The 23,840-nt window shown below is 38.1% G+C and overlaps 1 protein-coding gene across 1 annotated transcript in view; it reads left to right on the top strand.

The window, feature by feature from the left end:
- PARP8 (poly(ADP-ribose) polymerase family member 8) overlaps positions 1-22,287 on the top strand; it is a 126,626-nt gene extending 104,339 nt beyond the window's left edge. The window contains exons 16-26 of the mRNA XM_074855815.1: positions 3,048-3,173; positions 4,685-4,750; positions 6,095-6,162; positions 6,527-6,575; positions 7,393-7,505; positions 7,672-7,744; positions 9,692-9,761; positions 11,552-11,628; positions 12,547-12,616; positions 15,721-15,805; positions 16,434-22,287. Of these exons, the coding sequence (XP_074711916.1) occupies positions 3,048-3,173; positions 4,685-4,750; positions 6,095-6,162; positions 6,527-6,575; positions 7,393-7,505; positions 7,672-7,744; positions 9,692-9,761; positions 11,552-11,628; positions 12,547-12,616; positions 15,721-15,805; positions 16,434-16,536 (900 nt within the window). The 3' untranslated portion in view covers positions 16,537-22,287. The remainder of the gene's footprint in view (positions 1-3,047; positions 3,174-4,684; positions 4,751-6,094; positions 6,163-6,526; positions 6,576-7,392; positions 7,506-7,671; positions 7,745-9,691; positions 9,762-11,551; positions 11,629-12,546; positions 12,617-15,720; positions 15,806-16,433) is intronic.
- The last annotated feature ends 1,553 nt before the right edge of the window (positions 22,288-23,840 follow it).

Below are 23,840 nucleotides of genomic sequence, written 5' to 3'. Positions count from 1 at the left end.
TGCCCTTTAATTTGACCATCAGGTCTTAACTCAGCCATGCTGGTCTCTTGCCTTCCTTTCCTGATTTTTCTTACACATGGGGATCAAGAGCTCATGCACTGTATGGAAAGCATCCTTAAAGATCTGCCAGCTCTGTTCTGCTCCATTGTCACTGAGGGCAGTTTCCCAGTGGGTCCTATTGACCGATTCCTTCAACAGCTGGAAGTTTGCTTTCCTAAAATTAGAGGACAATTAGGTACAAACTTATATTGTGCATTACATGTGCATTGTACATTAGGTGCAAACAGCTGACAGGAGAGATGGTCCTGGTTAGCTCTCACTCTGTGTTTTATGTAGGTATCACTGTTGCAGTCATATGTGGAGGTTGCTCTAGATGTCTAGAATACCTGTGCATCTGCAGTGCTTTGCTGTAGAGTACTGAAGTGATTACAACCTTAACAGTGCTTTAAAAAGTTAGATAAATGTTTTTGTCAATTGTCCCATTGGACCTAGGTGACTAAATCGCTAAGTTTCACTCTAGTGATAACATTGCACCTAGCTCACTACATCTGATCTGGTTGAGCTCCCATTCCTGCTTGCAGAAAGATTTCAGCACTTCTAGGTTTTGATTCATCTAAACTGTTTCGAACATTAGTTTAGGATAGTGTGAATCACAGCATAAACTATCATCCATTGATTATAAAGGGAGCCTAGGCTGACTGGTAAGAGTTAGGTGTTCACATTGTGCATCTCTACATTTTGTCAGATGAATCTTCCTCAAAATCATTTTGTGTGGCGAAGGAGCCTAAATATAGGTTCCCATTGTTAGAAAACACATCCTGTTTTTTCCTGCTGTGCTTTCAGCTAGTTTTCTAAGGTATACACCCCTACTTTGTCACTCCAAATATTCTGATGGCTCCTCCTTAATAGTAAGTGATTATACTTTCTTAAACTTTCAAGACCAAACTCACCTTACCTTTATTTTAGTCTCATAGTCAAAATGTCTGAAAATTAAATGCCTGATTTCTTGATAGTTCAGACTTCCTGTAGAGAATCTCTGGAGAGAGGGGCACTGTCTGGGAGACTGATGTTGTAAGAGGGAATTGTCATCAGCAAGTGTTGTCTTATTGTTCTTGTAAATATTGTAATCCTTACTTTCGCACTTCAGTACCTACTGTTAAAGAGAAGTAGTTGAGGTCCAGTAAGGACATTTATTAGATCCACAGCACTTACTATTACCAAGAAATACATATGCAAGTTTGTGTTATAATGTTCGTATTAGACTTACCTCCCAGCTTAAGTTGCTCTGCATTCCATCTGCTCAAAACAGTGATCCCAGGGGAAACTGGGAGTTTAACTAAGACTAATCTGTGCATGTTTTCCCCCATCTCAGAGCAATATGCAGGTATCATGGTTAGAAACAATATAGGAGTAAACAGTTTAAAGGAGGGCTTTGAGATGGTGTTCTAAGAAGAACTGTGTCAATTTTAAGACAAAGTCCCATCATGCAAATCATAAAGCAAGACAACTTTGGGTCACTGTATTAAGAGATCTGGGGCCCCAAACAACTCTTCCCTAGTAGTGTTTTGCAACTGGAGGCTAAGAAGGGCTTCTGAGAAGTGGGATGTACGAACTCTGGCTCAGTTTCATGGTGATACATTGAGAGCTGCAGGCCTGTTCCTTGACCTGGTTGTGTGTGCATACTCCTGGTCTCCTTTGCAAATGCTAATGCAGTTGCCTTGTTTTGAAACATTCATCACACTTAAAGGTATTATAAGCTGGAAAGTAATCAGAGCACCATGGAGGAAGGGATCATTATGTAAATAACTTCATTTTTCAGTATATCTGAGATATTTAGTAACTGGAACTAAAGGAATATTTTTAAAGTCATGGAGAAAATTGTCCATTCATGCTAAAGGAGCAGAGGAGGAGAATGACGACAGTATGACTCACTGCAGCGCAGTTCCTTTTCCCTTTCATCATCGTCCTTACTTTCATTCTGCTTCTCTAAAGGACCATCTTTTTTATTTTTGTCCAAATGATCAGATATGATGGCAGCTATGTAAGAACTTCTAGAATAGCTTGAGCTTTGAGATGAGACCTGATCCGTGTGGAGTTGTGGGAGGAACCAGGCATGCCTACTAAGTACATCTCATCTCAGCTTTTCCTTTCTTTCATGGAAAAGTCTGTTTTCACACAGGAATGTTTTCAGAAGGCATGGAAAAAATGGGGAAATGAGTTAATTTGCAGCTGCATTTTTATGTAGCAACTTTGGATTGCATTATGAGCTGGATTTACTTTTCACAGCTGCCAGAAAGCTGCATTCTCTCTGATTTGTGATTGCTGTATTCTATTTTTAACCTCTGAGTTATTAATTTTGAAACAATTATACAGAAATTTGTTGTTAAGTGGTATACGTGCCTGTGTGTACATATGTGAATACATGCCTGTATGCACATTACACTTATGATCTTATGGTGAAATCTTGGAAATAATAGATATTCAACGCCATGTTGTAATTTGTACAGCAAGATGGAAGAAAGAAGGTGTCCCAGTGTGAGCCATGCAAATGACTGTTAAATCATTGCACTGTTCTGGCTTTAGCAGAAGCAACGTTTACAAGTGTTTCTATGATTGCGGTGTTTGGGAGAAGAGCAGGCAGTGGTACAGATTCACAAACCCTTCCTCATTCCTGAGCAACATTTTTCACTGGCATCTCCTGTACAGAGGTACACAGATCCAGCACGACTTCAGTTCCCTAGAGAATGAATTTAATCCAGGAATTAGCATATGTGCACAAGAGAAAGCAGGACTGCAAGCAATGTATTTGACATCATAATACATTTAGGATCAGGTGCGGGTCCTACTTACACACCTGGAATAATGTACCTGATGCCTGTTAAGGTCAGTGGAAGAATTTCAATCCTGAACTATGTCCTGTGGATAACATGGTTTTCGTAATATAGGTAACAGTGAAATATGGTATTACTATAATGTGTGAAAAAAGCAGACTGGAAGATACGGTATGAAAGTACATACATTGAATAAATATTTTTCATTATTCCTAGGTGGTTGATCTGTTAGTATCCATGTGTCGGTCTGCATTAGAGTCACCTAGGAAAGTTGTCATTTTTGAGCCATATCCTTCTGTAGTTGATCCTAATGATCCTCAGATGCTGGCCTTTAACCCCAGGGTAAGTAGTTATCTTTCATTATGTCATAGCTTGGTTTTAGTCGTGCATGAGATTTCAAAGCAAAGCCTTCTTCTGGAGGAGTCTCCCTTACTATAAGAGAGAAAGCTCCAGCATATAGCACAAGTGGGTAACTATTTTCAGAACTTTTAACGTTTGTAGTTGTCCCTGAGAAGGTATTTGAATATGAACTCTTGTGTTCAAAGTTATGTTGAAGCCAATACATTCTTTTAGGGTACAAATTCTAGATGCAAAATTTTGTATTCCTGGTGTCTTTCTCTCTGTGTACGCATTGGACACAAAGACAAAGATGGCCTTTAGGAGGTGTAGACCATGTAAACTGGGGGATTTCCAGTCCATCCTTTTGTTCTTAGAGCGGTTATTGTTATCATCTCATTTTCTCTTTGCAAACAATTATGTCCTTAAATGTAATTTTATCAAATGTTGACACAATAGTTGAGTTTTGTGCAAGCATCAGTTTTGAAATAAAGAATTGTGTTTGCACTATTTGCTTCTCAGGCTGCAAATACTGCCTCTCGGGGAAGCCCTCGAGAAGCCATGAACTATTACATCTCACTTGAGCCATCCTCAAGGGCATAAATGGGAACTTTGGATGTTCTGCATTTGGATGCATTTCACTATTTTCTGAACAAAGGCCAGCTAGCAGTGGTTCTTCCTCAGGAAGGGGCAAACATGTTCTGTAGCATGTGGGAAGAAAGACTTGCCAGGAGGTGCTTGGAAGGGGGTTGATGAGGAGACAGCTAGTCTGGTGGCTGGGCAAGACAAGAGTTGGAAGCAGATGAGGGAATATGAAAGAGAATCACACCAGAGTGGAATGGAGAGAGTCCCTGAGCTGGCAGGGCCCACACCACCTGCTCCCAGCTTCTTGCCAGCATGGGCGAGGTGAAAGCCCATGGGCAAATGTTGGCAAGACCCAAAGATGGGGAACAGTGAAGCTCCTGAAGGTGACGTGACATGTGGAGCTGGTGAAGCACAGACTGCTAAGCTCATCCACTCGGAAATGGTGGAGCCATCTTGTAATGGTTCCCAAGCAGAAGGTAGACGAGGATCAGGGTGAGGCAGAGGGACAACTGAAGGACCTGTGATGTTTAATCGAGCTGTAAGCAAAGTAAACACATCTGTTTGTTTAGCATTTTATTTAAAATCTATGTGGTCACTGCTTTATTTAACTTCATAGAATGTTGTCCAAATAACTGTAAGAACCTGTGTTTAAGAGTATTTGTTTAAAAAGTGAGCTAATTTTTTGAGTGTGTTGGAGATTCTAGTGAAATTCAAGGAGAAACAATCATGATAATATTTTTTCAGGGAATTTTCCTGCACTATGAATGAGTCTACATGAAGTGAAAGGAAACTATTAGTTAGAAATGTTTGAAAGGATTGTTTTGCTGAACATTCATCCTGGCATTTGTTTTAGACACACAAAGTATTTTGGGTTTTGTAGAGCCAAAGACTAATATGCTTTTAATTTATTTGTTTATTTTATGCTGTATCAGAAGAAGAATTATGACCGAGTCATGAAAGCATTGGACAGTATCACTTCTATTAGAGAGATGACACAGGTGAGTTTAAAAATCTTTAGCTAGCTTAATTACTTGTTTCTAGAACTAGGAAGATGTTTATTTGGCTTGCCTGTGATGGGTGAGGAGGTCAATAGTATCATCTCTCTCATATAGAGCTGTAATAATGTTAAAATGTGTGTTAAAAATACCAAACCTAGAGTATCTATAATGACAGTCAAATAATAGCGATAAAGTAGAACTCAGATCTTTTGAAGTTTAAATAAGAGGTAATAACAGCAGAACAGGCGTTGTAATGAGATAACCATCAACTGCTGCATTTCTGGAAATATCAAAGCCAAACTGAGTCTTTTATTTCCAAAGCAAAAGAAATTGATTTTTTTGACAGTGTTTTGAATGATAGCTTTATTTCTGTTATAGAAAACCACTTGATCAGTTAAGTATGGTTGGGGACTTGGAAGGTTGGGTCTCTTGGGATTACTACCATATGATTTCTCAATATTCACAGTGGGACAGAATCTGATAGCCATACTTAGGTTTATTGTTACACTTCCTTTCGCAAAAAACCCAGCTGATTATAACTGATTATTGAAATCTCTTCCATGTACCTTGCTATTCTACCTGCTATATAAATGTAACCTCACAACAGTTTATAAATCTTACTCTATATGTATTCATAAAGTACTTTGGGATCCTGGAATGAAGAATGAGGTGTTTAGGGAGGAGTAAAATAAATTTAAAATCAAAATTCACATATTTTTGTTACTTAATGTATGATCTTGTAAACATTTAAAAATTGTGGTATTTCTGTTACCTAATATAATGTCTTTTGGAAAGAAAAATAACCACCATTTTGCTTTTTTTTTAATGTTAAAATAAATCTTGGACTGAAGAGTTTTAAAGGGGTGCTTTGCACTGTGACTGAAATCAGGAAAGGTTTTCAAAGGGATTATAAGATGTTATGGTATTTTATTTTACCAGTTTAGGCTGTGAAACAGTTAAAAAAAATAAAGTGAATTATCTTGGGATATTTTGAGAGACTTAATTTTGTGAAGTTCTAGTCCAATTTCTTAATCCAAGATCTGAACATAAATAGACGTCTTCTCCTGCTCTCCCTGAGATCACCAATGTTTGCTATAATATACTCATTTTGATGCTAATTATATGCTTATTATTTTACTCCAGGGAAAATAATTGCTATATTAATTCTTGTTGTCAAAATACATTTATAACTGTACAACGCTGTATGTCAGTAAAACTGTGATTTAAGCCTAATAATGAGTCCCATGTATTCATTTTAATAGATGAAATCTTAGGCAATGTAACATATAAAATTTAACCTTATAATTTCAACTAGAAATAAAGAATGCAATTACTCTTTTCTAGGCACCTTACTTGGAAATAAAGAAGCAGATGGATAAACAAGACCCCCTTGCACATCCTCTTCTACAATGGTATAAACTAGACTCACATGAGATGATAATTATTAAAGTACCAAGTTAAATGAGTGATCACTTCACCAGTGTAATTTGGTATAAGCTCACCCTCAGAATTAATGTCAGGGTTGACATTTGCAACTGCAAGTGTTTCTGGACTGTTTCTGGACCTCATCTGAGCACTCTGAAAACACTGGAAAAGATCCAGCTTATTTGTACAGCCTCTGATCTAGTTTTCTAGTCAAGATTTGGTCGATTTCCATCTGATAGGTTCAAAGGCCTGCAGCTGGGTGCTTTGTGGTGGCCATTCATAACACATTTTTAAGAAGAAAAGTTCTGTTTGGTTACCATGTCTAATACATCTAACTGTTTCTTATTTTAGGGTTATTTCTAGTAATAGATCACATATTGTGAAGCTACCAGTGAATAGGGTAAGTGTCTGTGGGTTCTTTATTATTTTCTCATTTCTTGTGGCTCGTGTTAGCATTTTAGGTGGGAGTCTCCTAGCCAAACATAGGTGTCTACATTCAGACAAATCACATGGACTCCATTAATAGACAAGGGAGAGGAATAGTCAGTTTCAGGTCATGACTCATAGAATCATGTTGTGAATATCTAAAATAGGTCAAAGGAATAATGCTCATAAAAAGCCTGTTTGAGGTGAGTAGCTTGGATACAAGTGTCCACCTTGTAGTTATCTGAGATTGGTTGAGAATAACTTCACTCTTTTGTTACCATATAGAATATTAGGTACAGAACTGTACAGAAAACAGTGCACACAAACATGATGTACTAGGAGATCCACATATGAGTACACCTTAAAAGAGTATAGCTCTTGAATTTTAGAGGGATGGTGCTGAGCTTCATTTCTGAGTATGTGTGCCTCTGATCCTCTGATTAAGGGCATAGTAATCTGCAGCCTTTCAAATCTGAACCTTAGTTCAAAGCCATCTCTGATCAGAATACCATGATGAAATTGTTCAATTTAATTACTTCACTAGAGCCATATTAGGGTGAAATCTGTTTCAGATACTTCGGTATGTTTCATAAACTGAAAGACATTTTTACTGTTTGATTTCAGGTAAAAACTATGGTAATGAGACCAATTTCAACTTAGTTCACATAGTTATTTAGATGCAGTTATGTATTGTGTGAAACAGCATGGTATCTGAAGAACTACCATTATGGAAATACAACACTTCTGTGTTAATGAACTGCTTTTCACTTGTGCACTGTTATGTTTTACAGCAACTAAAGTTTATGCACACTCCCCACCAGTTTCTGCTTCTCAGCAGTCCACCAGCCAAAGAATCCAATTTCCGAGCTGCTAAAAATCTCTACGGAAGTACCTTTGCATTTCAGTAAGTACATATATTCATATTAATCAAAGGTTATCAAGATGCCATGCTATTTTTTTGTTCTTGCCATCTGAGGTTTACAGCTGTGAATTTATTGTTTTAAAGCATTACTTATTTAATTTTGCATTTTATAGTGTGGATTTTAGCGCTTGCTTTTTCATTTTTTCAGTGGTTCACACATTGAAAATTGGCATTCCATCCTGAGGAACGGCTTAGTTGTGGCTTCCAATACGAGGCTGCAGGTAAATAGTAGACTAAATAGACTTTAGCTATTGATTACATGCTTAAGCAAGTTTTCAGACCATGGTGGTTCTGATAGTCATATAGGTTGAAAAAAGGGGTGATTTCAAATACCCTCTTGTATCCTGGAAAAGGTACTTTTCTGATGCAATTAAAATGATATAATGCATCTGCTAAAATGGCTAGAAGATCCTATTGCTGGAATCAGTGTTTCAGTTTTGCGTTGCAGAGCAGCACCTCCAGGAGGCTTAGCTCGGTACTGCTTAAAAGCAGTCGGGATTAAAATTTAGAGCTACATAAATTATCTCCATGTTATAGGATCCAAGAGCATACTAGGTTTACAGGAACTGGATTTACAGCATCTTCTTTTCCCTGGTTTCCTTGGGATTGAAAATATGAGTGTATTTGCCAGGAGGGAGCTATTGCAAACTTCAGTTCATTTTCTCAGACTGAATCATCAGGAGAGCACTATTGCAGAGCAAAGTAGCAAGTACCAGAGGGACTGGGGAGCTGTAACTCAGAGTATTTTAGCATCATGTGTTTGACAGCTCTTCCCCAGAGCTGAGTCCATGATACCTTGGAGGAGGATCCCAGGGTGCTGGCTAAGGATTGGGGTACAGAAGACACTGAAAAAAAAAGGAAATGGAAATCTCTGCTGTTCCTCTTAGTGGTTTGGGTGTATTTATTAGTATATTTGGAAGATAATTCCCCAAGAAAGCAGGATTTACACACTGAAATTCACCAAAGTAAACCCCTTTGTTTGTGTTTATTTTTTTGTTGAGGGTTGACATACTGGGAATAGGAGGAAGCAATAAAGCCCTGTTTTATATAAGTCATCATTTTTAGATCTCTCACACACCTAAGACATATCCTGAGCCCAGTTCATCCCATTTACCCCAGTACCAACCAGTCAGGAAAAATATCTACTCACCAAGGATCCTATACAACATTGTAGGATCTGGAGGAGTGAAAGCATGTTTGCACATTCCTGTGAGAGCTCTGGCACATTGCAGAGGTGATGTAAATATCATTGGGTCAGAGGAAAGAAATAAGGGTGAGCATGACTCTGAAGCCCAGTGGTCAAAACATCTGCCTAGGTAGGAAATACTCTGGGTTCTCATTTGTGCTCCAACAGATACTTGGTGCATTTTCTTTAGAGGCTTTTCCACATAAAGCAGTCAGTCCCTGGTGGAGAAGTGAAACCCATACTTCCCCCTTTCCGACAAGAAAGTGACTGCAGGGCTAATAAAAAGTGCACACTTCTGTTGCTTAGCCCAAACTTTGTGACATGAAACAGTGATGTTGGTGAAGAATAGTCTTCCCTTTCATCTGTTCCTCTCAGACAGCTGGTAGCTTTGTGACTAAAACACAGTCCTGCAGTGATGGAATATGCATGTCTGAACTGGGTCAGGCAAAAGCTTGGTTGAACCCATTCCTCCAGTACTCAGGCTGAACTAGTGATTACGTTTTTCTATAGCATATGAGCAGTGTCATCACCATCTCTTCCTTTCTTACCTTAAAAAAAAGAAAAGCAGCCGTTGCTGCTGTTGATTCACAGACGCTAGTTTAGGCTATGCTTCCTGCCAAGGTTTTGATGTGAGACACATGCTGAGCTTGCTCAGCCTTGTTAAGGCTGAGGTGTATTTATCCATATACAGAAGCACCGTCTGTGGGCATCCATTGTGATAATGTTACATTTAAAACCAGAAAATGCAATTTTATATAAATCTGTTGTAAAATTATGTTTGGGCATTTGGACATGGTTTCCAGAATATATTAGTATTTTAGTTGTATATTTGCAGCATGGTTTTTTTAAAGACTGCCTTATTACTAGGTAATATATTAGTGCTACGGGGCAGATGCTTATTTGCATTTCAACCTGTTCCTATCATTATTATTTTGTCCAGATAACCAAATTAATGTTAAACAATCACTTCGCTCTTTTTCAGCTCCATGGTGCAATGTTTGGAAGTGGAATCTACCTTAGCCCATTGTCAAGCATATCATTTGGATACTCAGGTGATATTTATATATCACTCTAAAGTTGGAGAAACATAGCGGGGTGTCTTAGTACACTGCTTTTCTTACCAGCTTCGCTGTTTACAACACTGTATTAAATTTGGTCTTTGTCGACCAAGATTTAATTTATTCAAAAAAGAGAAAATTAAATACCTGTCCTCATTTTCCAAGGTTCAGAGTATCTTTAAACTGTGCTTGATGTAAATAGTAGCTGATAGTGGATGTTGTACTGGTTATGCAGTGGAAATCCAACTTTGTGATTTTTTTGTCAGTATCTGCCTAAGTTCATCTAACATTATCTGTGGATTCATGGGCTTTTGTGACCTGATCTGACAAAACAAATACTCATCAATAGACATGTTCAACTGTGTATATTTAAGATTATTCCTAGCTATCACCATGTCAGGATTACATAGGAAGTACAGGACAATGTGTTTATTTTAGCATGAGAAGGGGAGGGAATGTAATTTGTCCCACTAATAAATCCAAAAGTGAGTCGTGCAGAGTTTACCATATAAGAATTAAATCATAAATAGAAGCATAATAGAAACAAGATACACCAATGTGTATATTAAGAAACTTAAGAGATTTTAAAATACGGTGACTTTTTCCTTTAGGTATGTTGTGTTTACCATTTCCTCACATACAAAAGTGCTGATATAGTTAAATGTATGTTTGTGTGCATGTAGATAATTCTGAGAGTTTAGTTATTTCTGATTTTCAGTATTTTTAGGTAATGTCACAATTCATTTTAAGAGCTCAGCATTTTTTACTACTATTTATTGAATTTCAATATCAATAATCTCTAAAAGCACTTTTAGCTCTTCAGAGATTACATTAATATCAAAGCTTTTTAGGATTTACTAAAAGTGCAGGTTGCAGTATCATTATCTAACAAAATGCCCTTCTTTTTGGACAACACTGCTTTGTCAGCTTCACTGTGTTTTTTCTCATCTCTCTACCATTCTTGGTCCCTTCCATCCAGTCTTCTCCGGAAAGAAGGCCTGTGTTCCTATGAAGTATGTAATACTTGATGCCAATAAAAACTAGAGAGGAGTCCTACACTCCCTGTTGCTTCAAGGAGTTAAACTTCCCCATAATTCAGTCTGTGTTTGCGAACTGACCACAAATATGGGATACTGGAAAGGCAAGGAAGCTTGTAGTAGCACACAATACTGGAATTTTACATAAAGCAACATGAGGAATATAGAAGAGATCTAAGGCACAAATGTAGGTGTTTAGGTTTCTGAGGTGGAAATTATATCCAATGTAGCTGACAAATAATTTAATACTTTTACATGTAGATAAAGTAATTAAACCAAGATAGACTAGTTGTAAAAATTAGTTAGACTTCTACTAAGTCTAAAAAAAGTGATAAAGATTAATATCTAAAGTTGTTTCTCTCATGATTTTACTATTCTACCCACAGTAAGTCAGACTGTGTTACTTCAGCCTGATTAGGGTCAGTTAGACTCAAGACATGGTGGCATGCAACTTTGTTCAGCAACCACCTAAGAGCATTCCTGAGCTGAATTCAGTGGCATTTAAGCTCAGATTTATCTGCTTTTGCACCTTTTGCTAACTTGACTTTCCTATGCTCTTTGCAATATGTGCAGATGGTAATTTGCAGGTTTAAACTGAGATGTTCTGTGACAAAGTTAACTAGCTTTTTGGGTGCCATGCAAAGGACTGTGATTCCCACTGTGCTTCGTGTTTCATTCTTCATACTTAACTTTGCATATGATGGTATTAATATGCCAGGATATCTTACATGATTTTAATATTCCTAGGGATGAACAAGAAGCAGCAGAAGGTGTCAGCTAAAGATGAACCAGCTTCAGGCAGTAAGGGCAGTAATACATCACAGGTACAGTACATCAACCATCTCTGGAAGACTTACAGTTTTATGCTTGGGAACTTGATAGCTGAGAAGGAGGTAGTGTTCCCTTCATGACAGCTAACGGTTTTATTTTATTGAATGAAATCAACAGCTTCAGAGACTGCAAACATCAAATCAGCCCAACTGCTTTTAATAATAATTTACAGAGTATACTGCAGGTCTTGTGCCCTTCTTTTCCAAGCAGAAGAGTTTAGGAAGAGAATGAAAATGAAATACAGATTGCATTATGACCCTTAGCAAGTCCTTGCTTTCTGAGTGCTAGACTTGCAGAAGAAAGATACAAAAGGATTTGATAGTGGTTATTGCTGGAAAATTAGTAACATTTCATTTATAGCAAGTAGTTTTTTCTTTTTTGTGGTTTTTACATATTAAAACATTACAATTCAGCTTTATCTAAAGCAAACTTGCAGCTTTTATATATTGGGCTAAATTTTGAGAAAGAAATCTTACATCTGTCTGCATAGTTAGCTCATAGAAACTACAGAATAATCTGATTTTGGAGAGAGATCAGTATGTAACAGCAGAAGCCCTCAGAAATGGCAAGGCCAGTAAAATTTTGGGAGTAGCCAAAGAATCAGTGATCAAATTCACCTTTTTTTTTCTGCTGTCAATTTGTTTATCACTGACACTGACATTTCTAATAATTCATTCTGTAATAATTCAGATATTTTCTTTCTGGATAAAGGAGTTCAAATCCAGACAAATAATATATATGCTTTTAGAAAGTCTACTACATTTGCAAATACAATAGAAAAGTTTTAGAAAGACTGCCTCTATCTTTGTTCACTAATAAACCACTGAAAATAGCAGCCCTCTCCTTTGTTACTTTTTCGCTCAGTTTGTCTTACTGCACTAATTAAGTTTTCTCATGTTTTTACACCTCAGTCACAGAAGAAAGGACAACAGTCACAATTTCTGCAAAGCCGTAACTTAAAATGCATAGCCTTATGTGAAGGTAAGCTGAAAGCCCTTGAAAAACTGGTTTAGTCATGGACACAGTATTACTGGATGCAAATCAGTGAGACCTTTAGTTCCTGTACTGGTTGGTTTTAGGTAAGAGACTACTGGTAGGCGTACAAGTACTTACTTAATAGCTGACCTTTATATTACAGTTCAGAACATTTCCCTCTTCGAACAAAACCTGTAACACATGCTGAACTTCCATGAAATATTCATATGCACTTAGTGACTGATCATCTGGTCTGTCTTTCAAATGTGATCATATTCCTAAGCCATCAAGATAACCCAAGTTGTGGCCTTTATTTGAAACACTGACTTCCTGCAAGCTCTTGACAAATGCATTCAACACCTAAAAGTCAGAAAAAATAGCTTTGCTATTGAATTTCCAAATAATTTTTCACTGCTCAGGCAAATACACTGTTCATATGGTAAGAAGTCTATGCTCTGACTGCTTCAGAAATTTTGTGAAGCTAAAATCCAGTGCATATGAGTACAGTCATTCTTGAAAGACTTGGCTATCTTTTAATAACTAATGAAACCTCAGCAGGTTTTGAGAATGAAGAATTATGAAATTTGAATAAGAATTGTAACAGTAATTGGTAATTAGTCTCATTGGCCAAACAAAGAGAAATTATATTAAACTTGTTTTGTCCTTCATTTAGAGCATCTGTTAATTTTTAAAAGTAAAAGTTAAGACAGATGGTGGAGAAGATGTTATTACAAAATGGAAGCTTTAAGCTATATATGCTACTTTTTAATACATGTATTTTTGAGAAGGTTCAAGGGAAATATCTAATATGATTAAGGAGATGTCAGTCAACATGAAAATGCAATTTGATCTGAACAGAAAAAACAGAAGTTTAGTTCTAAGACACTCAGAAGAAGATATGAAATTAATCTAGGGTTTACTAGAATTTACTTGGCCTTTAACGCTTGAAGTTTCTAAATAAACATGACATCTTTCACGCATTCTTTCCTCGCACTTACTAAGAGATTACTGATTTTATAAGGGTGAATTTTAAATATTTGGTAAAATACTCATAATCACTTCATTTTTCTGTGAAAAGAAGTGTTTAGGGGAGGTGGTTAATACAGATTTTAAATAAAATTAATTACAAGAGATAAATGTTTGTTAAAAATTACAATTCATGGAAGAAATGGTATAAGAATTGGTTATGCATTTGTTCATGGTAGGGTTAGAATAGAATAGAATAGAATAGAATAGAATAGAATAGAATAGAATAGAATAGAATAGAATAGAATAGAATAGAATAGAATAGAATAGAATAGAATAGAATAGAATAGAATAGAATAGCTCTTCCAGTTGGAAAGGACCTACAACAATCATCTAGTCCAACTGTCTGATCAACTCAGGGTTGACCAAAAGGTAAAGCATGTTGTTAAGGGCATTGTCCAAATGCCTCTTAAACACTGACAGGCTTGGGGCATTGACCACCGCTCTAGGAAGCCTGTTCCAGACTTTGACCACCCTCCCAGTAAAGGAATGCTTCCTGAAGTCCAGTCTAAACCTCCCCTGGTGCAGCTTTGACCCATTCCCACATGTCACAGAATCACAGAATCATTCAGGTTGGAAAAGACCCTTGGGAATGTCCTGTCACTGGATACCAGGGAGAAGAGACCAGCACCTCCCTCTCCCCTTCCTGTCCCCAGGAAGCTGTAGAGAGCAAGGAGGTCACCCCTCAGCCTCCTTTTCTCCAAACTAGACAAGCCCAAAGTCCTCAGCCACTCCTCACAGGACATGCCTTCCAGCCCTCCCACCAGCTTTGCTGCCCTCCTCTGGATGCATTCAAGGACCTTCACATCCTCCTTAAACTGTGGGGCCCAGCACTGCCCACAGCACTCAAGGTGAGGCCGCACCAGCACTGAACACAGCGGGATAATCACCGCTTTTGACCGGCTGGTCATGCTGTGTCTGATGCACCCCAGGCTGCAGTTTGCCCTCTTGGCTGCCAGGGCACGCTGCTGGCTCACCGTGAGCCTGTTGTCAGCCAGCACCCCCAGATCCCTTTCTGCAGGGCTGCTCTCCAGCCACACCTCTCCCAGTTTAATCCTGTGCTTGGCCTTACTCCGACCTAGGTGCAGAATCCAGCCTTTCGACTTGTTAAATTTTAATCCCATTAATCATTGCCCAGTTCTCCAGTCTATCTAGATCCCTCTGCAAGGCCTCCTGTCCCTCAAGAGAGTCAACAGCAAACTTGCTAGTGGTGCTTTCAACTCCTGCATCCAGACGGTTGATATATATATTGAGTAGAACTGGCCCTAGAACTGAGCCCTGAGGACACTGCTGGTGACTGGTCACCAGCCAGATGTAGCCCCATTCACTACAACCCTTTGAGCTCTGCCTTGCAGCCAGTTCTTCACCCAGCACACCATGAACCCACTCACCCACGGTTGGACAGCTTGTCCAGAAGGATGCTGTTTAAATGCATGTCATGATTTTTTCTTTTCAAATACAGATTTATAGTATAGCTTCTACCTAGCAGTAAAAAGGTTTGTTTCCTGTGTTGTCCTCATTCTGGTGGAAAACAACCCATGATCAAATACATTGCTGTTTTCTAAACATTGAGCAAGTTTTGGCAAGCTTGTGATACCCTTGAGTCATAATTGGTATGCTTAACTTTTTAAAGTATTTGGTAGTATTGCAAACCCCAGATTTGTCACATCTGTTTCAGGCTTTGTCTTTGACATCTTATTTTCAGCTCAGCCATCATTAAACACAAGTATCTGTGTTCGAAAGGCTGATTAGTTGACTCAGATCCTCCTTAACAGTCCTATTGCCATTTAAAATCAGTTTTTAATAAATATACTTTTTCATTTTTCATTCCAATTAACAACTGGCTCCCAGCCATCAAGCATCCATTTTTTTCTGGAAAATATAATGTATTTTGGAAACAAGAATCAAATTCATCTCCCTGTTTGTACTAGCAGTCAACTCAGAGTTTACCCCACACCACAGACATGCAGTGGAAAACTACACATTCCGAGGAAGCTATTTAAAGTATATATAAGAGCAAATCTTTTAAAGCAAATTTTCTAGGCATTTTTTCATCACTATGAAATTTATTCCTTCCCTGATAGTGATAACCTCATCCGATCTGCACAAACATGGAGAGATATGGGTAGTTCCCAATACGGATCATGTGTGTACAAGATTTTTCTTTGTGTGAGTACAAAACTTCTTTTGACATTCAACTTCTGTTCATCCTAGGCCTTTTTCCCCATGTTCCCTCCAATAGTTGTAATTGAAGTAGATAAAAGATGTTTCTTCCTAATTCTTTTCAGTATCACTTCATTTTTTTATCTTTCTCTGTACTTACTTTTGTTAGGAAATTTATGGATAAACTATTGGCAAAGGCTTAGTAGATGTTTTGTTATAGAATAAATGGAGAGTTACTGATTTTTCCCACTCTATAAAATTACCTCATGTTACAGTAAGTCTGTCCATGTATCATAAAATATCATTTCTATTTGGCTGTATGTTTTAAAGCTGAGGAATTCATTAAAGGCTTCCTGTCTATGATGTGAGCATTTCTCCTCTCACCTATGACTTGCCCTTTTGGGCCCTAGTGGCTTATTCAGCCTTAGGGTTTCAATAACAATGACAGCCTTACCATCCTTCATTCTCCAGAGTTTAGGATCTGCATATAACGGTGAAGGTCAGCAGAGCATTTTAATAGAAAGATGTTAACATATGGAATAAGCAGTCTTGATTATTGAATGAAAGAGTTTTGGATGGTTTTAGGTAGATTAATAAAACACTAATTTGATTTTATTTTTGTACTTTTTTTTAGTTATGAAGATGGTCAAGTGGGTGATACAAGTATAAATACACAGGAACCAAGCATTCATAAAGAGATTCTTCGAGTCATTGGCAATCAAACTGCTACTGGTTAAAAGGACCACTCTTATTTAATTGATGTGATTTGGAAGCCTTCCTCAGTCTCAAAGCTGGATTTTGAACTGAAGAAGATGCAAAAAAACTAATTTATTATTATTATTCTAAGCAAATTAACCCTTTGAATACTTACTGTTTTCTTACTTAGTATTTCTTATCTCATCAAAATACCTGACATGGTATGAATTATCAACTGTAGGGGTGCAAAGTCTATTAATATACTACAATTAATAATAATTAAACAGGCATTTGGGTTGCTCACAATAAACAGACTTTAAAAAGGAGTTTTGTGCTGATATTTTTATATTAAACTTCAATTGGAGGTTTTAGTACTGTATCTGGTATTTTAAATTTAGAATGACTGAATTATAAGTGAGAGAGAAGATTTTATAGCGGAGCACCTGTATTATGCAGGATACTTTGCAATAAGTAAAATATTCTCATATTTAAACACAATAAAAGGTTGTCTGGAATATGTCAAATTAAAAAGATTGGTTACCTGCAGCTTCTTTGATTCATTTTATTTTACACAAATGCAGTTAGGACTTAAAGTCAGAGGTTAAAACAACAATACATTTTTTATTTAATGAGTGAAACAAAGCAAAAAGTAATGAATGGGATGGTGTATGTTTAGTTTTCTTTATCTTCTCTGGAAACACTCTTACCCATTAAGCATCTCAGTTGCATTTTTTAATTATACAAACCTACCGGAAATCCTGAAGCTGTTAACTTCCTTTTTACAAATTTGGGGTTTATATACTAGGTTATGTTTTCGTCTTAACTTAGTGAAATTGCTCTGAGGTTAAATTTAGCCACATATTTAAAAGTGCATGCTGAATTGAGGCTTTTACATGACTGAGTTGATTGTTGGTACATCAGAACATACAAACAAATGCAAAATTTTACTAATTTTCTCTTGGTGAAATATTTTTATTGATTTATTCATAAGGAAAAACAAACCAGTTCAAATCTCTCTGTGCTTTAAATTAACAGCTGCTTTTTCTAAGTGAGCATGGTGGCAACACAGGTAGGGACAGGCCCAGTCTCCAAGGCATAAAGCATATCCTGTGCCCTGATGAGTGCCCTTGGCAGCCCTTAACAATAGCTGTCCTGAAGCATCAGTCACACCCTTGAATATGGAGAGCAGTTCAACCTATCTGACTGTGGAACTGTTATAAACAATCTCAGAAAGAAAAAATAGAGTGAATCCTCTATCATGTTATTTTCATAATAAAGATACTGAAGCACCAAATAACAGCACAACAGAGCACAGGCGTGTTTGTTTCTTTTAAACAGAACTTCATTAAATATGCAGTAATGGGTGATTCTTTCTTTCTAGTTCAAGCTACCCTCCCTTATTACTTGCTGCAATCAAAGTTCCATCCAGGTAAAATAGTGTTATTTGGTCTAGGAGCACAAACTTTGAGACGTATTTTAGCATTCCAGATTTATTTGCTGGGGACTTCAGTTTTTCTGGCTTCACATCCAGACTTGTAAAGGCGATTCTGTTTGCAAATTGCATTTTGCTATTGAATTTCTGTTGACTTTCACCCCCATTGGTGGACCCCTAACTTGAGAGTCACTACTCTAATTGTTATCTTTTGTGTTGGGACACAGGTTAACTTCTTGAAACAAAGAGGATTCCTGAAATTTGTCTATCTACATAAGGACTGCCTTGGGTTGTGTAAGTGTACCAAATCAGCATAATTCAGAAGTGAAGCTGAAGCCCTGGAGTAACCATCTCTCTATAATTTGTCCTGACATATGTGTCTGAATCACTATGTTTTGCATAACAAAAAGAAGCTAGGAAGCAAGTCCACAAAGATATCCTGCGTTGACTTGCTGGGCTGATAGTCCACCACTCTGGGAGGCCTCCTCAAAAAACTAGGAGAAAAGAATGATGGCCATGTGTGAACTGGAGAAGCCAAGTAAGCAGTCATCTTCCCTGTACCCTCAAGCTGCAGCAGGGTCACAAGTGAACCCCTTGAAGGAAGAAACTTGGAATGTAGCTATGGCAGCAAGTCAGCCTTGGTTTGCATGGTGGGGTCATGATACTGGCCATGCATGGTGCCATCGTAAGTACAACCACTGGAAAGGGGAGGGAAAATACATCTCTGCCAAATTTTAAGACTGCTCAGAGGTTTATTTTAAATGGATGAGCAGGAGGAATGGACAGTGTGGAGAAAAGCAGGTCTCTGAGGTATATGGAGGCATTGCTGTTGTAAGGTGCCTACTTCAGGGAGTACTGAAGCAATTGACTTACACATGGGAGAGGAGGGGGATGGACAAGACTAAAAGACAGAATGTGGTGAGCACAGGCATTACAAAACAGTGGGAGAGAGGGCAAAACTTTTCAGGGAGAAACGTAGTTCTGAAGAGACCAGGGGTTTGCTGGTAGGAAAGAAAAATAAAGAGGAGCTACCCAATTACTAACAGGTGGCATTAGAAGCTCGGGTCCCACACGGTGCATGGCAGGAAAAGGGACTGGGAGAATGAAGCTGCAGTGTGGGGAAACACAGCCCATGGGGTTATGAGGCAGCACCATGCCCAGGGCAACTGGGCCACCTGGGAAGGTGTCACGCTGTAGGGGACAGTGCAAGGACAAAAGCCCAGTGTGACACACAAACAGCAGTTGAATTAAACCAAAAGTCACTTGCTACACAGTAACTTGGTCACTTTTTTCTTTAGCCAATATATTAACAAGAAAATTCTCAGGTGTTACATTATCTGCAGGTGAACGTGAGTCTTCAGATCATTTAACAAAGTATTAGTTCTCGTCGTTAAAAGGTGAGGGGAAAGAGGGAGGTTCTTTGAGGGTCTGTTACTCAAAAATAAATAGCCCTCCTATAGCAAACTTCAAAGCTGAAACAAAGCCTTTATCACCAAGAACTGGAATGAAGAAGCCCAGGGATGAGATTTTCTTTGGAGATTTTCTTTGAAGGATTTTTCCCTCGTGGTTTTATCCAAGGGTAGAAGTTACATGTTGCCAGATTCTTCCAAATACTTACATTCACATGGATTCCAGGGGATGAAAAATAAAGAGCCAGAGTCATCTCAGCAAGGACCTTGTGTTATCCCCAAAGGCCTTGCATTTTCCTTCCTCTATTACCATGCACACCTATTGGTGGTAGAGCAATCTTTGTAACTCCTGCTATAAAGATGTAGGCTTTCACAGATTGCTTTTAATCAAAGAAAATAGAGCCCCAGGCTCTTCTATCTCTTTTGGTAGAAATCTCTATGAAGCCATAGCTATCTATCTGTGACAATGTCCAGCACGGAGCAACCAAGGGAATTCTTGAGAAAGAACTTTCTAACATCTTCCTATGTCCCACAGCACAGCACAAGCCCTCAAATGGGGAAGGTTTGACAGAAAAATTATGTTAATACCTTAATGTTGCACCCTAATTCTGAATTGCCAAATTTATACTTCTGAATATTTTAAACATTGAGAAAGGAATCCAAAAAATCTTGATATTCAGGCTGATATTTAGCATTCAAGGGGTTAAGCAATTTGAGTTATCTTCTCTTATGATAATGAATCAGCACAGCTGTTCTCTTCAGCAGTGCTAAACTGTTTTGATAACCTGAGTCTTTGGCTCCATATTACTTATCATTAAATGGCCAGTTTGTGTAATATTCCGCTTAATATTTTACAGGAACTAGTCGATGACACCAGAACTGTTTATGATTATATTTTTTCTCTAAAGCCCTTGAAAACCTGTTATTGATGCTGTATAATTTTAATATTATAGCTATTGATACTAAAAATGCGTCTGATGAATAATGCTAAGATTATGCTTTTGTTAATACAAATATAAGATCAGTCCAAATGAAGACTTTGTTCTTAGTTAAATTATACTTTGCTTATACCATGGAAGCAATTAGCGTACTTCCAACATGGATGAGTATAAAGTGCAAAAAAAACCCCTAAAAGGGACAACTTAATGAAGAAATTCATGATTTTAAAAGAATCACTAAAAAAAAAAAACAACTAAACAAATATAAAACCAGTATCTAGTTACTTAAGCATTATATTAATTTAGATGGATTTCTTCTTGGCTCTAGAAAGCCTAAGACAGATACAAAGAGCACGAGCCGTGACTGACAGGGAGGTAATGCTACAGGAGCACTCTGTAATCTTAGCATTTTCACAACAGATAGGTTTGGGGTCTGATCCTGTGTTGTGCTGAGCACCCATCAGAGGTGCTGAGGATCAGGCCCTTGAACAAACATAAGTGGTTTTTGTACTAGTCAATCCTCACTCTCCTGTAAGTCTTTTAGAAGCCGCTGAGACAAAGGCCTGTTGTGATGGGGTCAGCATGCAGACACCCACGCATTGCCTGGCCTGTAGGCCCAGGCAGGAGTTAGCAGGACTCAGCTTCTCTTTGGCTGCATGATGGCAGGACGGGAGCCATGGTGGTGAGGAGGAAGGGGAGAAGGAGCTGGGAGGGCCCCAGCAGACAGGACCCAACTGTGCCATGCATGGCCCCTCCACCATCTGCTGGTGCTGCGGCCATCATGCCAGCAGCACTGTGGCAGCCTGGCTGGCACTGGCCACACAGCCACTTGTCTCTTGGGGCAGGTAGGGTCCTGCAGTGCTTTTTTGCAAAACCGAGGTGTTAAACTGTTGTCCTGCGCAATTACTTTGTTACAAACACTACCTCAAGGTGAAAGACGAGTCTGTTGACTAAATTGAGCAAGGTCTGTTGTTTGGAGAGTGGTTATGTGTAGCACTGAAAGTTGTTCAGAAAGGATCTTGAGTCTAGTCAGCCAGGTCTGTGATAATAATCAAATTTATTCCCTGAAGTGCTCAGGAGTGGAGGGACATTTGTGCTTCAGAAGGGGATAAATAAAAATGGGAAGATTTACTCAAAGCGGAGCAGCGTTCTGCGTGCCCAGTGTTGTATAAAATGCACAGGGATGTCACCAGTAGTTTGAATTTCTGGATTTGGTTTTGGAAATGTCAGGTCTGAAAGCACTGACCTCCTCTGTCTTTCCTGGGGTGGCAGTTTTGTACCCCTGCTCGCTAGCTGGAGCAACAGCCACTGACAAGAGTGGGGGGAATAAAACACCTTGAGCTGCTGTTCCATAGTATTTTGATTGCGCGCTCCTGCTAAGTTTCAGTCCACCGCAGAACGGCTATGATGTAAATTAGTACCCATTGCACTTTACAGTGGGATTTTGTATACGTACTAGGTATAAGATTTTTGTAAGAAAAAAAGAAAAAAAAAGAATTCAAGTAGTTTGTAGATTAGCATATCTAGCGTGTGAAAAACCTGTTGAAGATTACATTAAACATTTACCAGCAAGTCAGTAAAAGTAGTCCTTATACACAGACTTTCAATATAATTTAATGTTCTAAAAATAATTTTTGAATTTACCCAGTATGTATTGTATCTTTGAATTTTAAGAAGCAGCCACTCCTTTATGTAAACATAAAATATGCCTATGTTTCTTTTAACTCTACAGCCTTTTTTTCTCCAAATAAGTTTATTAAATTCTGTGCACAAACTAGTACTGCAGCCTGCTATTTAGCCTATGGTGCCTTAGAGTTACTACAAATATTTAACAAAATGTACATAATGTAAATACTGCCAGAAGATCACTAAGGCCAAATATTTTCTCTATTCACTTTTTACTGCACTTGCTTTCTATTGCTATTTAAGCCTCTTTTATCCAGCTTTGTAACAGTTATAACATTGTAGCCAATGTAAATGTTTACTTTCAATAAATCAGAATTTGTTCAACAAGTACTGTGCATTTGGGCACTATTTTGAGAACTCTGTTCGAAGTTAAACAGTTGTCTAAGAATTAAACGGCGTCTGAAGCGCTTTCTTGACTTTCACTAATCTCAGTGATATCTAAAGGTTATGCCATGCTTTTACACATATTACTGGAGTCAAATTTTTCTGCAGCCATCTTTTAAAAAACACTTAGATTAACAGTGAAGCCAGCTTTCCATGCTGTGTTTATCTGAATGGGTTGCACAATTGGTTCAAAGTAGAGATACTGGAATTAAAGCAGTATTTTTCATGTATAGTATCATATAAAATGCATAAGGATGTCTCAATTGCTTTTAAAGAATCCCTGTTTTTCTGTAGGGCTGTTTTTGTCATGAAAACAGAGCAAATATATGACAAACCATGTTCTACTTTAATGTGGGTATGTTTAAAGTATAAATGCACATCTGCAGCTCATAAAATATGCAGACATTTGTGGGACTGGTTATTAATTCAGTGAGCGTACAGTTTTTTTCACTGCCTATGAGCTCATTTTAATTATGGGTGGATATTAACTTGTATATTTTGAAAGTTTTAGCTTTTGCTTTGTTAAATTCATCATTTTGTCATTACGGATTTTAGCTTGGAAAAGTCAAAGTGGTACTATTATTTTCAATAGTGTTAAGTATTTTACACAAATATAACTATGGGAGGGAGGAAAAAATATATTGTTGCTACCCTAAATGACTGATAATTTGCCTTTGATTGGAGTGTACAGTCTGGAGCTTGAATTCTGTAATGGAAGAGATATTCCATATTTTGGGGACCTTAAAGTTGGAAGAAACAGTGACTTTCAAACTTGAAAAACAAGAGCTGAATCAGTGGTGAAATCTCAGACCACTAAAATCAGTACCCACAGATAGCAGGAGGGACAGGATTTATACCAGTTTTGGCTTAACTGCTTCTCCATTTCTAAGTCACTGCATTGCAAGCTCTCTCAAGGTGCGTCAATAGTCAGTTTTCCATTGAGAAAGTTTATGGGATATTGTCTTCACCTGTTGAAGAGTTCAGTGTGGGACCCAAGAGATAAATAATCCAAACATTATTTGACAGCAATATAAAATTATTGCAGTGGACAAGAGCTGCTTTCAGATATACACAGTGCCTTTTTGACAGGAGGAAGAGCAGAAAATCTTCAAGAAAATATGGCCATTGGATAAAATACCTACTGTATTCATTAAGCTGTATTTACACACTTGACCAACTGCTTTTTAGTAAATTACTGTGCAGTACAGATTGCAGCAAATAGTTGTGCACAGGTCACACAGCCTGGGCCCCCTCCAAGAGGGATTTGTCTGCCTGGGATACTGGGAGGCTGCTTAAATAGAGCTGCAGTAAATGAATGAAGCCCATAGTAGCCAAGGGCCTCAACTTCACTATGCCCCAGCTCTCAGCACAGTGCAAGCTCTTCAGTTACTAACGAGGAAATCTTAAGGAATATAACAAAGGTTCATTTAGGGCTCAGTGGCTTGCAAACGTCTGGTGTCAAAACAGGTGAAAAAGGGGAACAGCCTGTGAAAAAA

The sequence above is a fragment of the Strix uralensis genome, chromosome Z (assembly GCF_047716275.1).
Source record: "Strix uralensis isolate ZFMK-TIS-50842 chromosome Z, bStrUra1, whole genome shotgun sequence".
NCBI classification, from domain to species: Eukaryota; Metazoa; Chordata; class Aves; order Strigiformes; family Strigidae; genus Strix; species Strix uralensis.
Note: the sequence above shows the minus strand (reverse complement) of the source record. Positions and strands in the feature narration are given on the sequence as shown.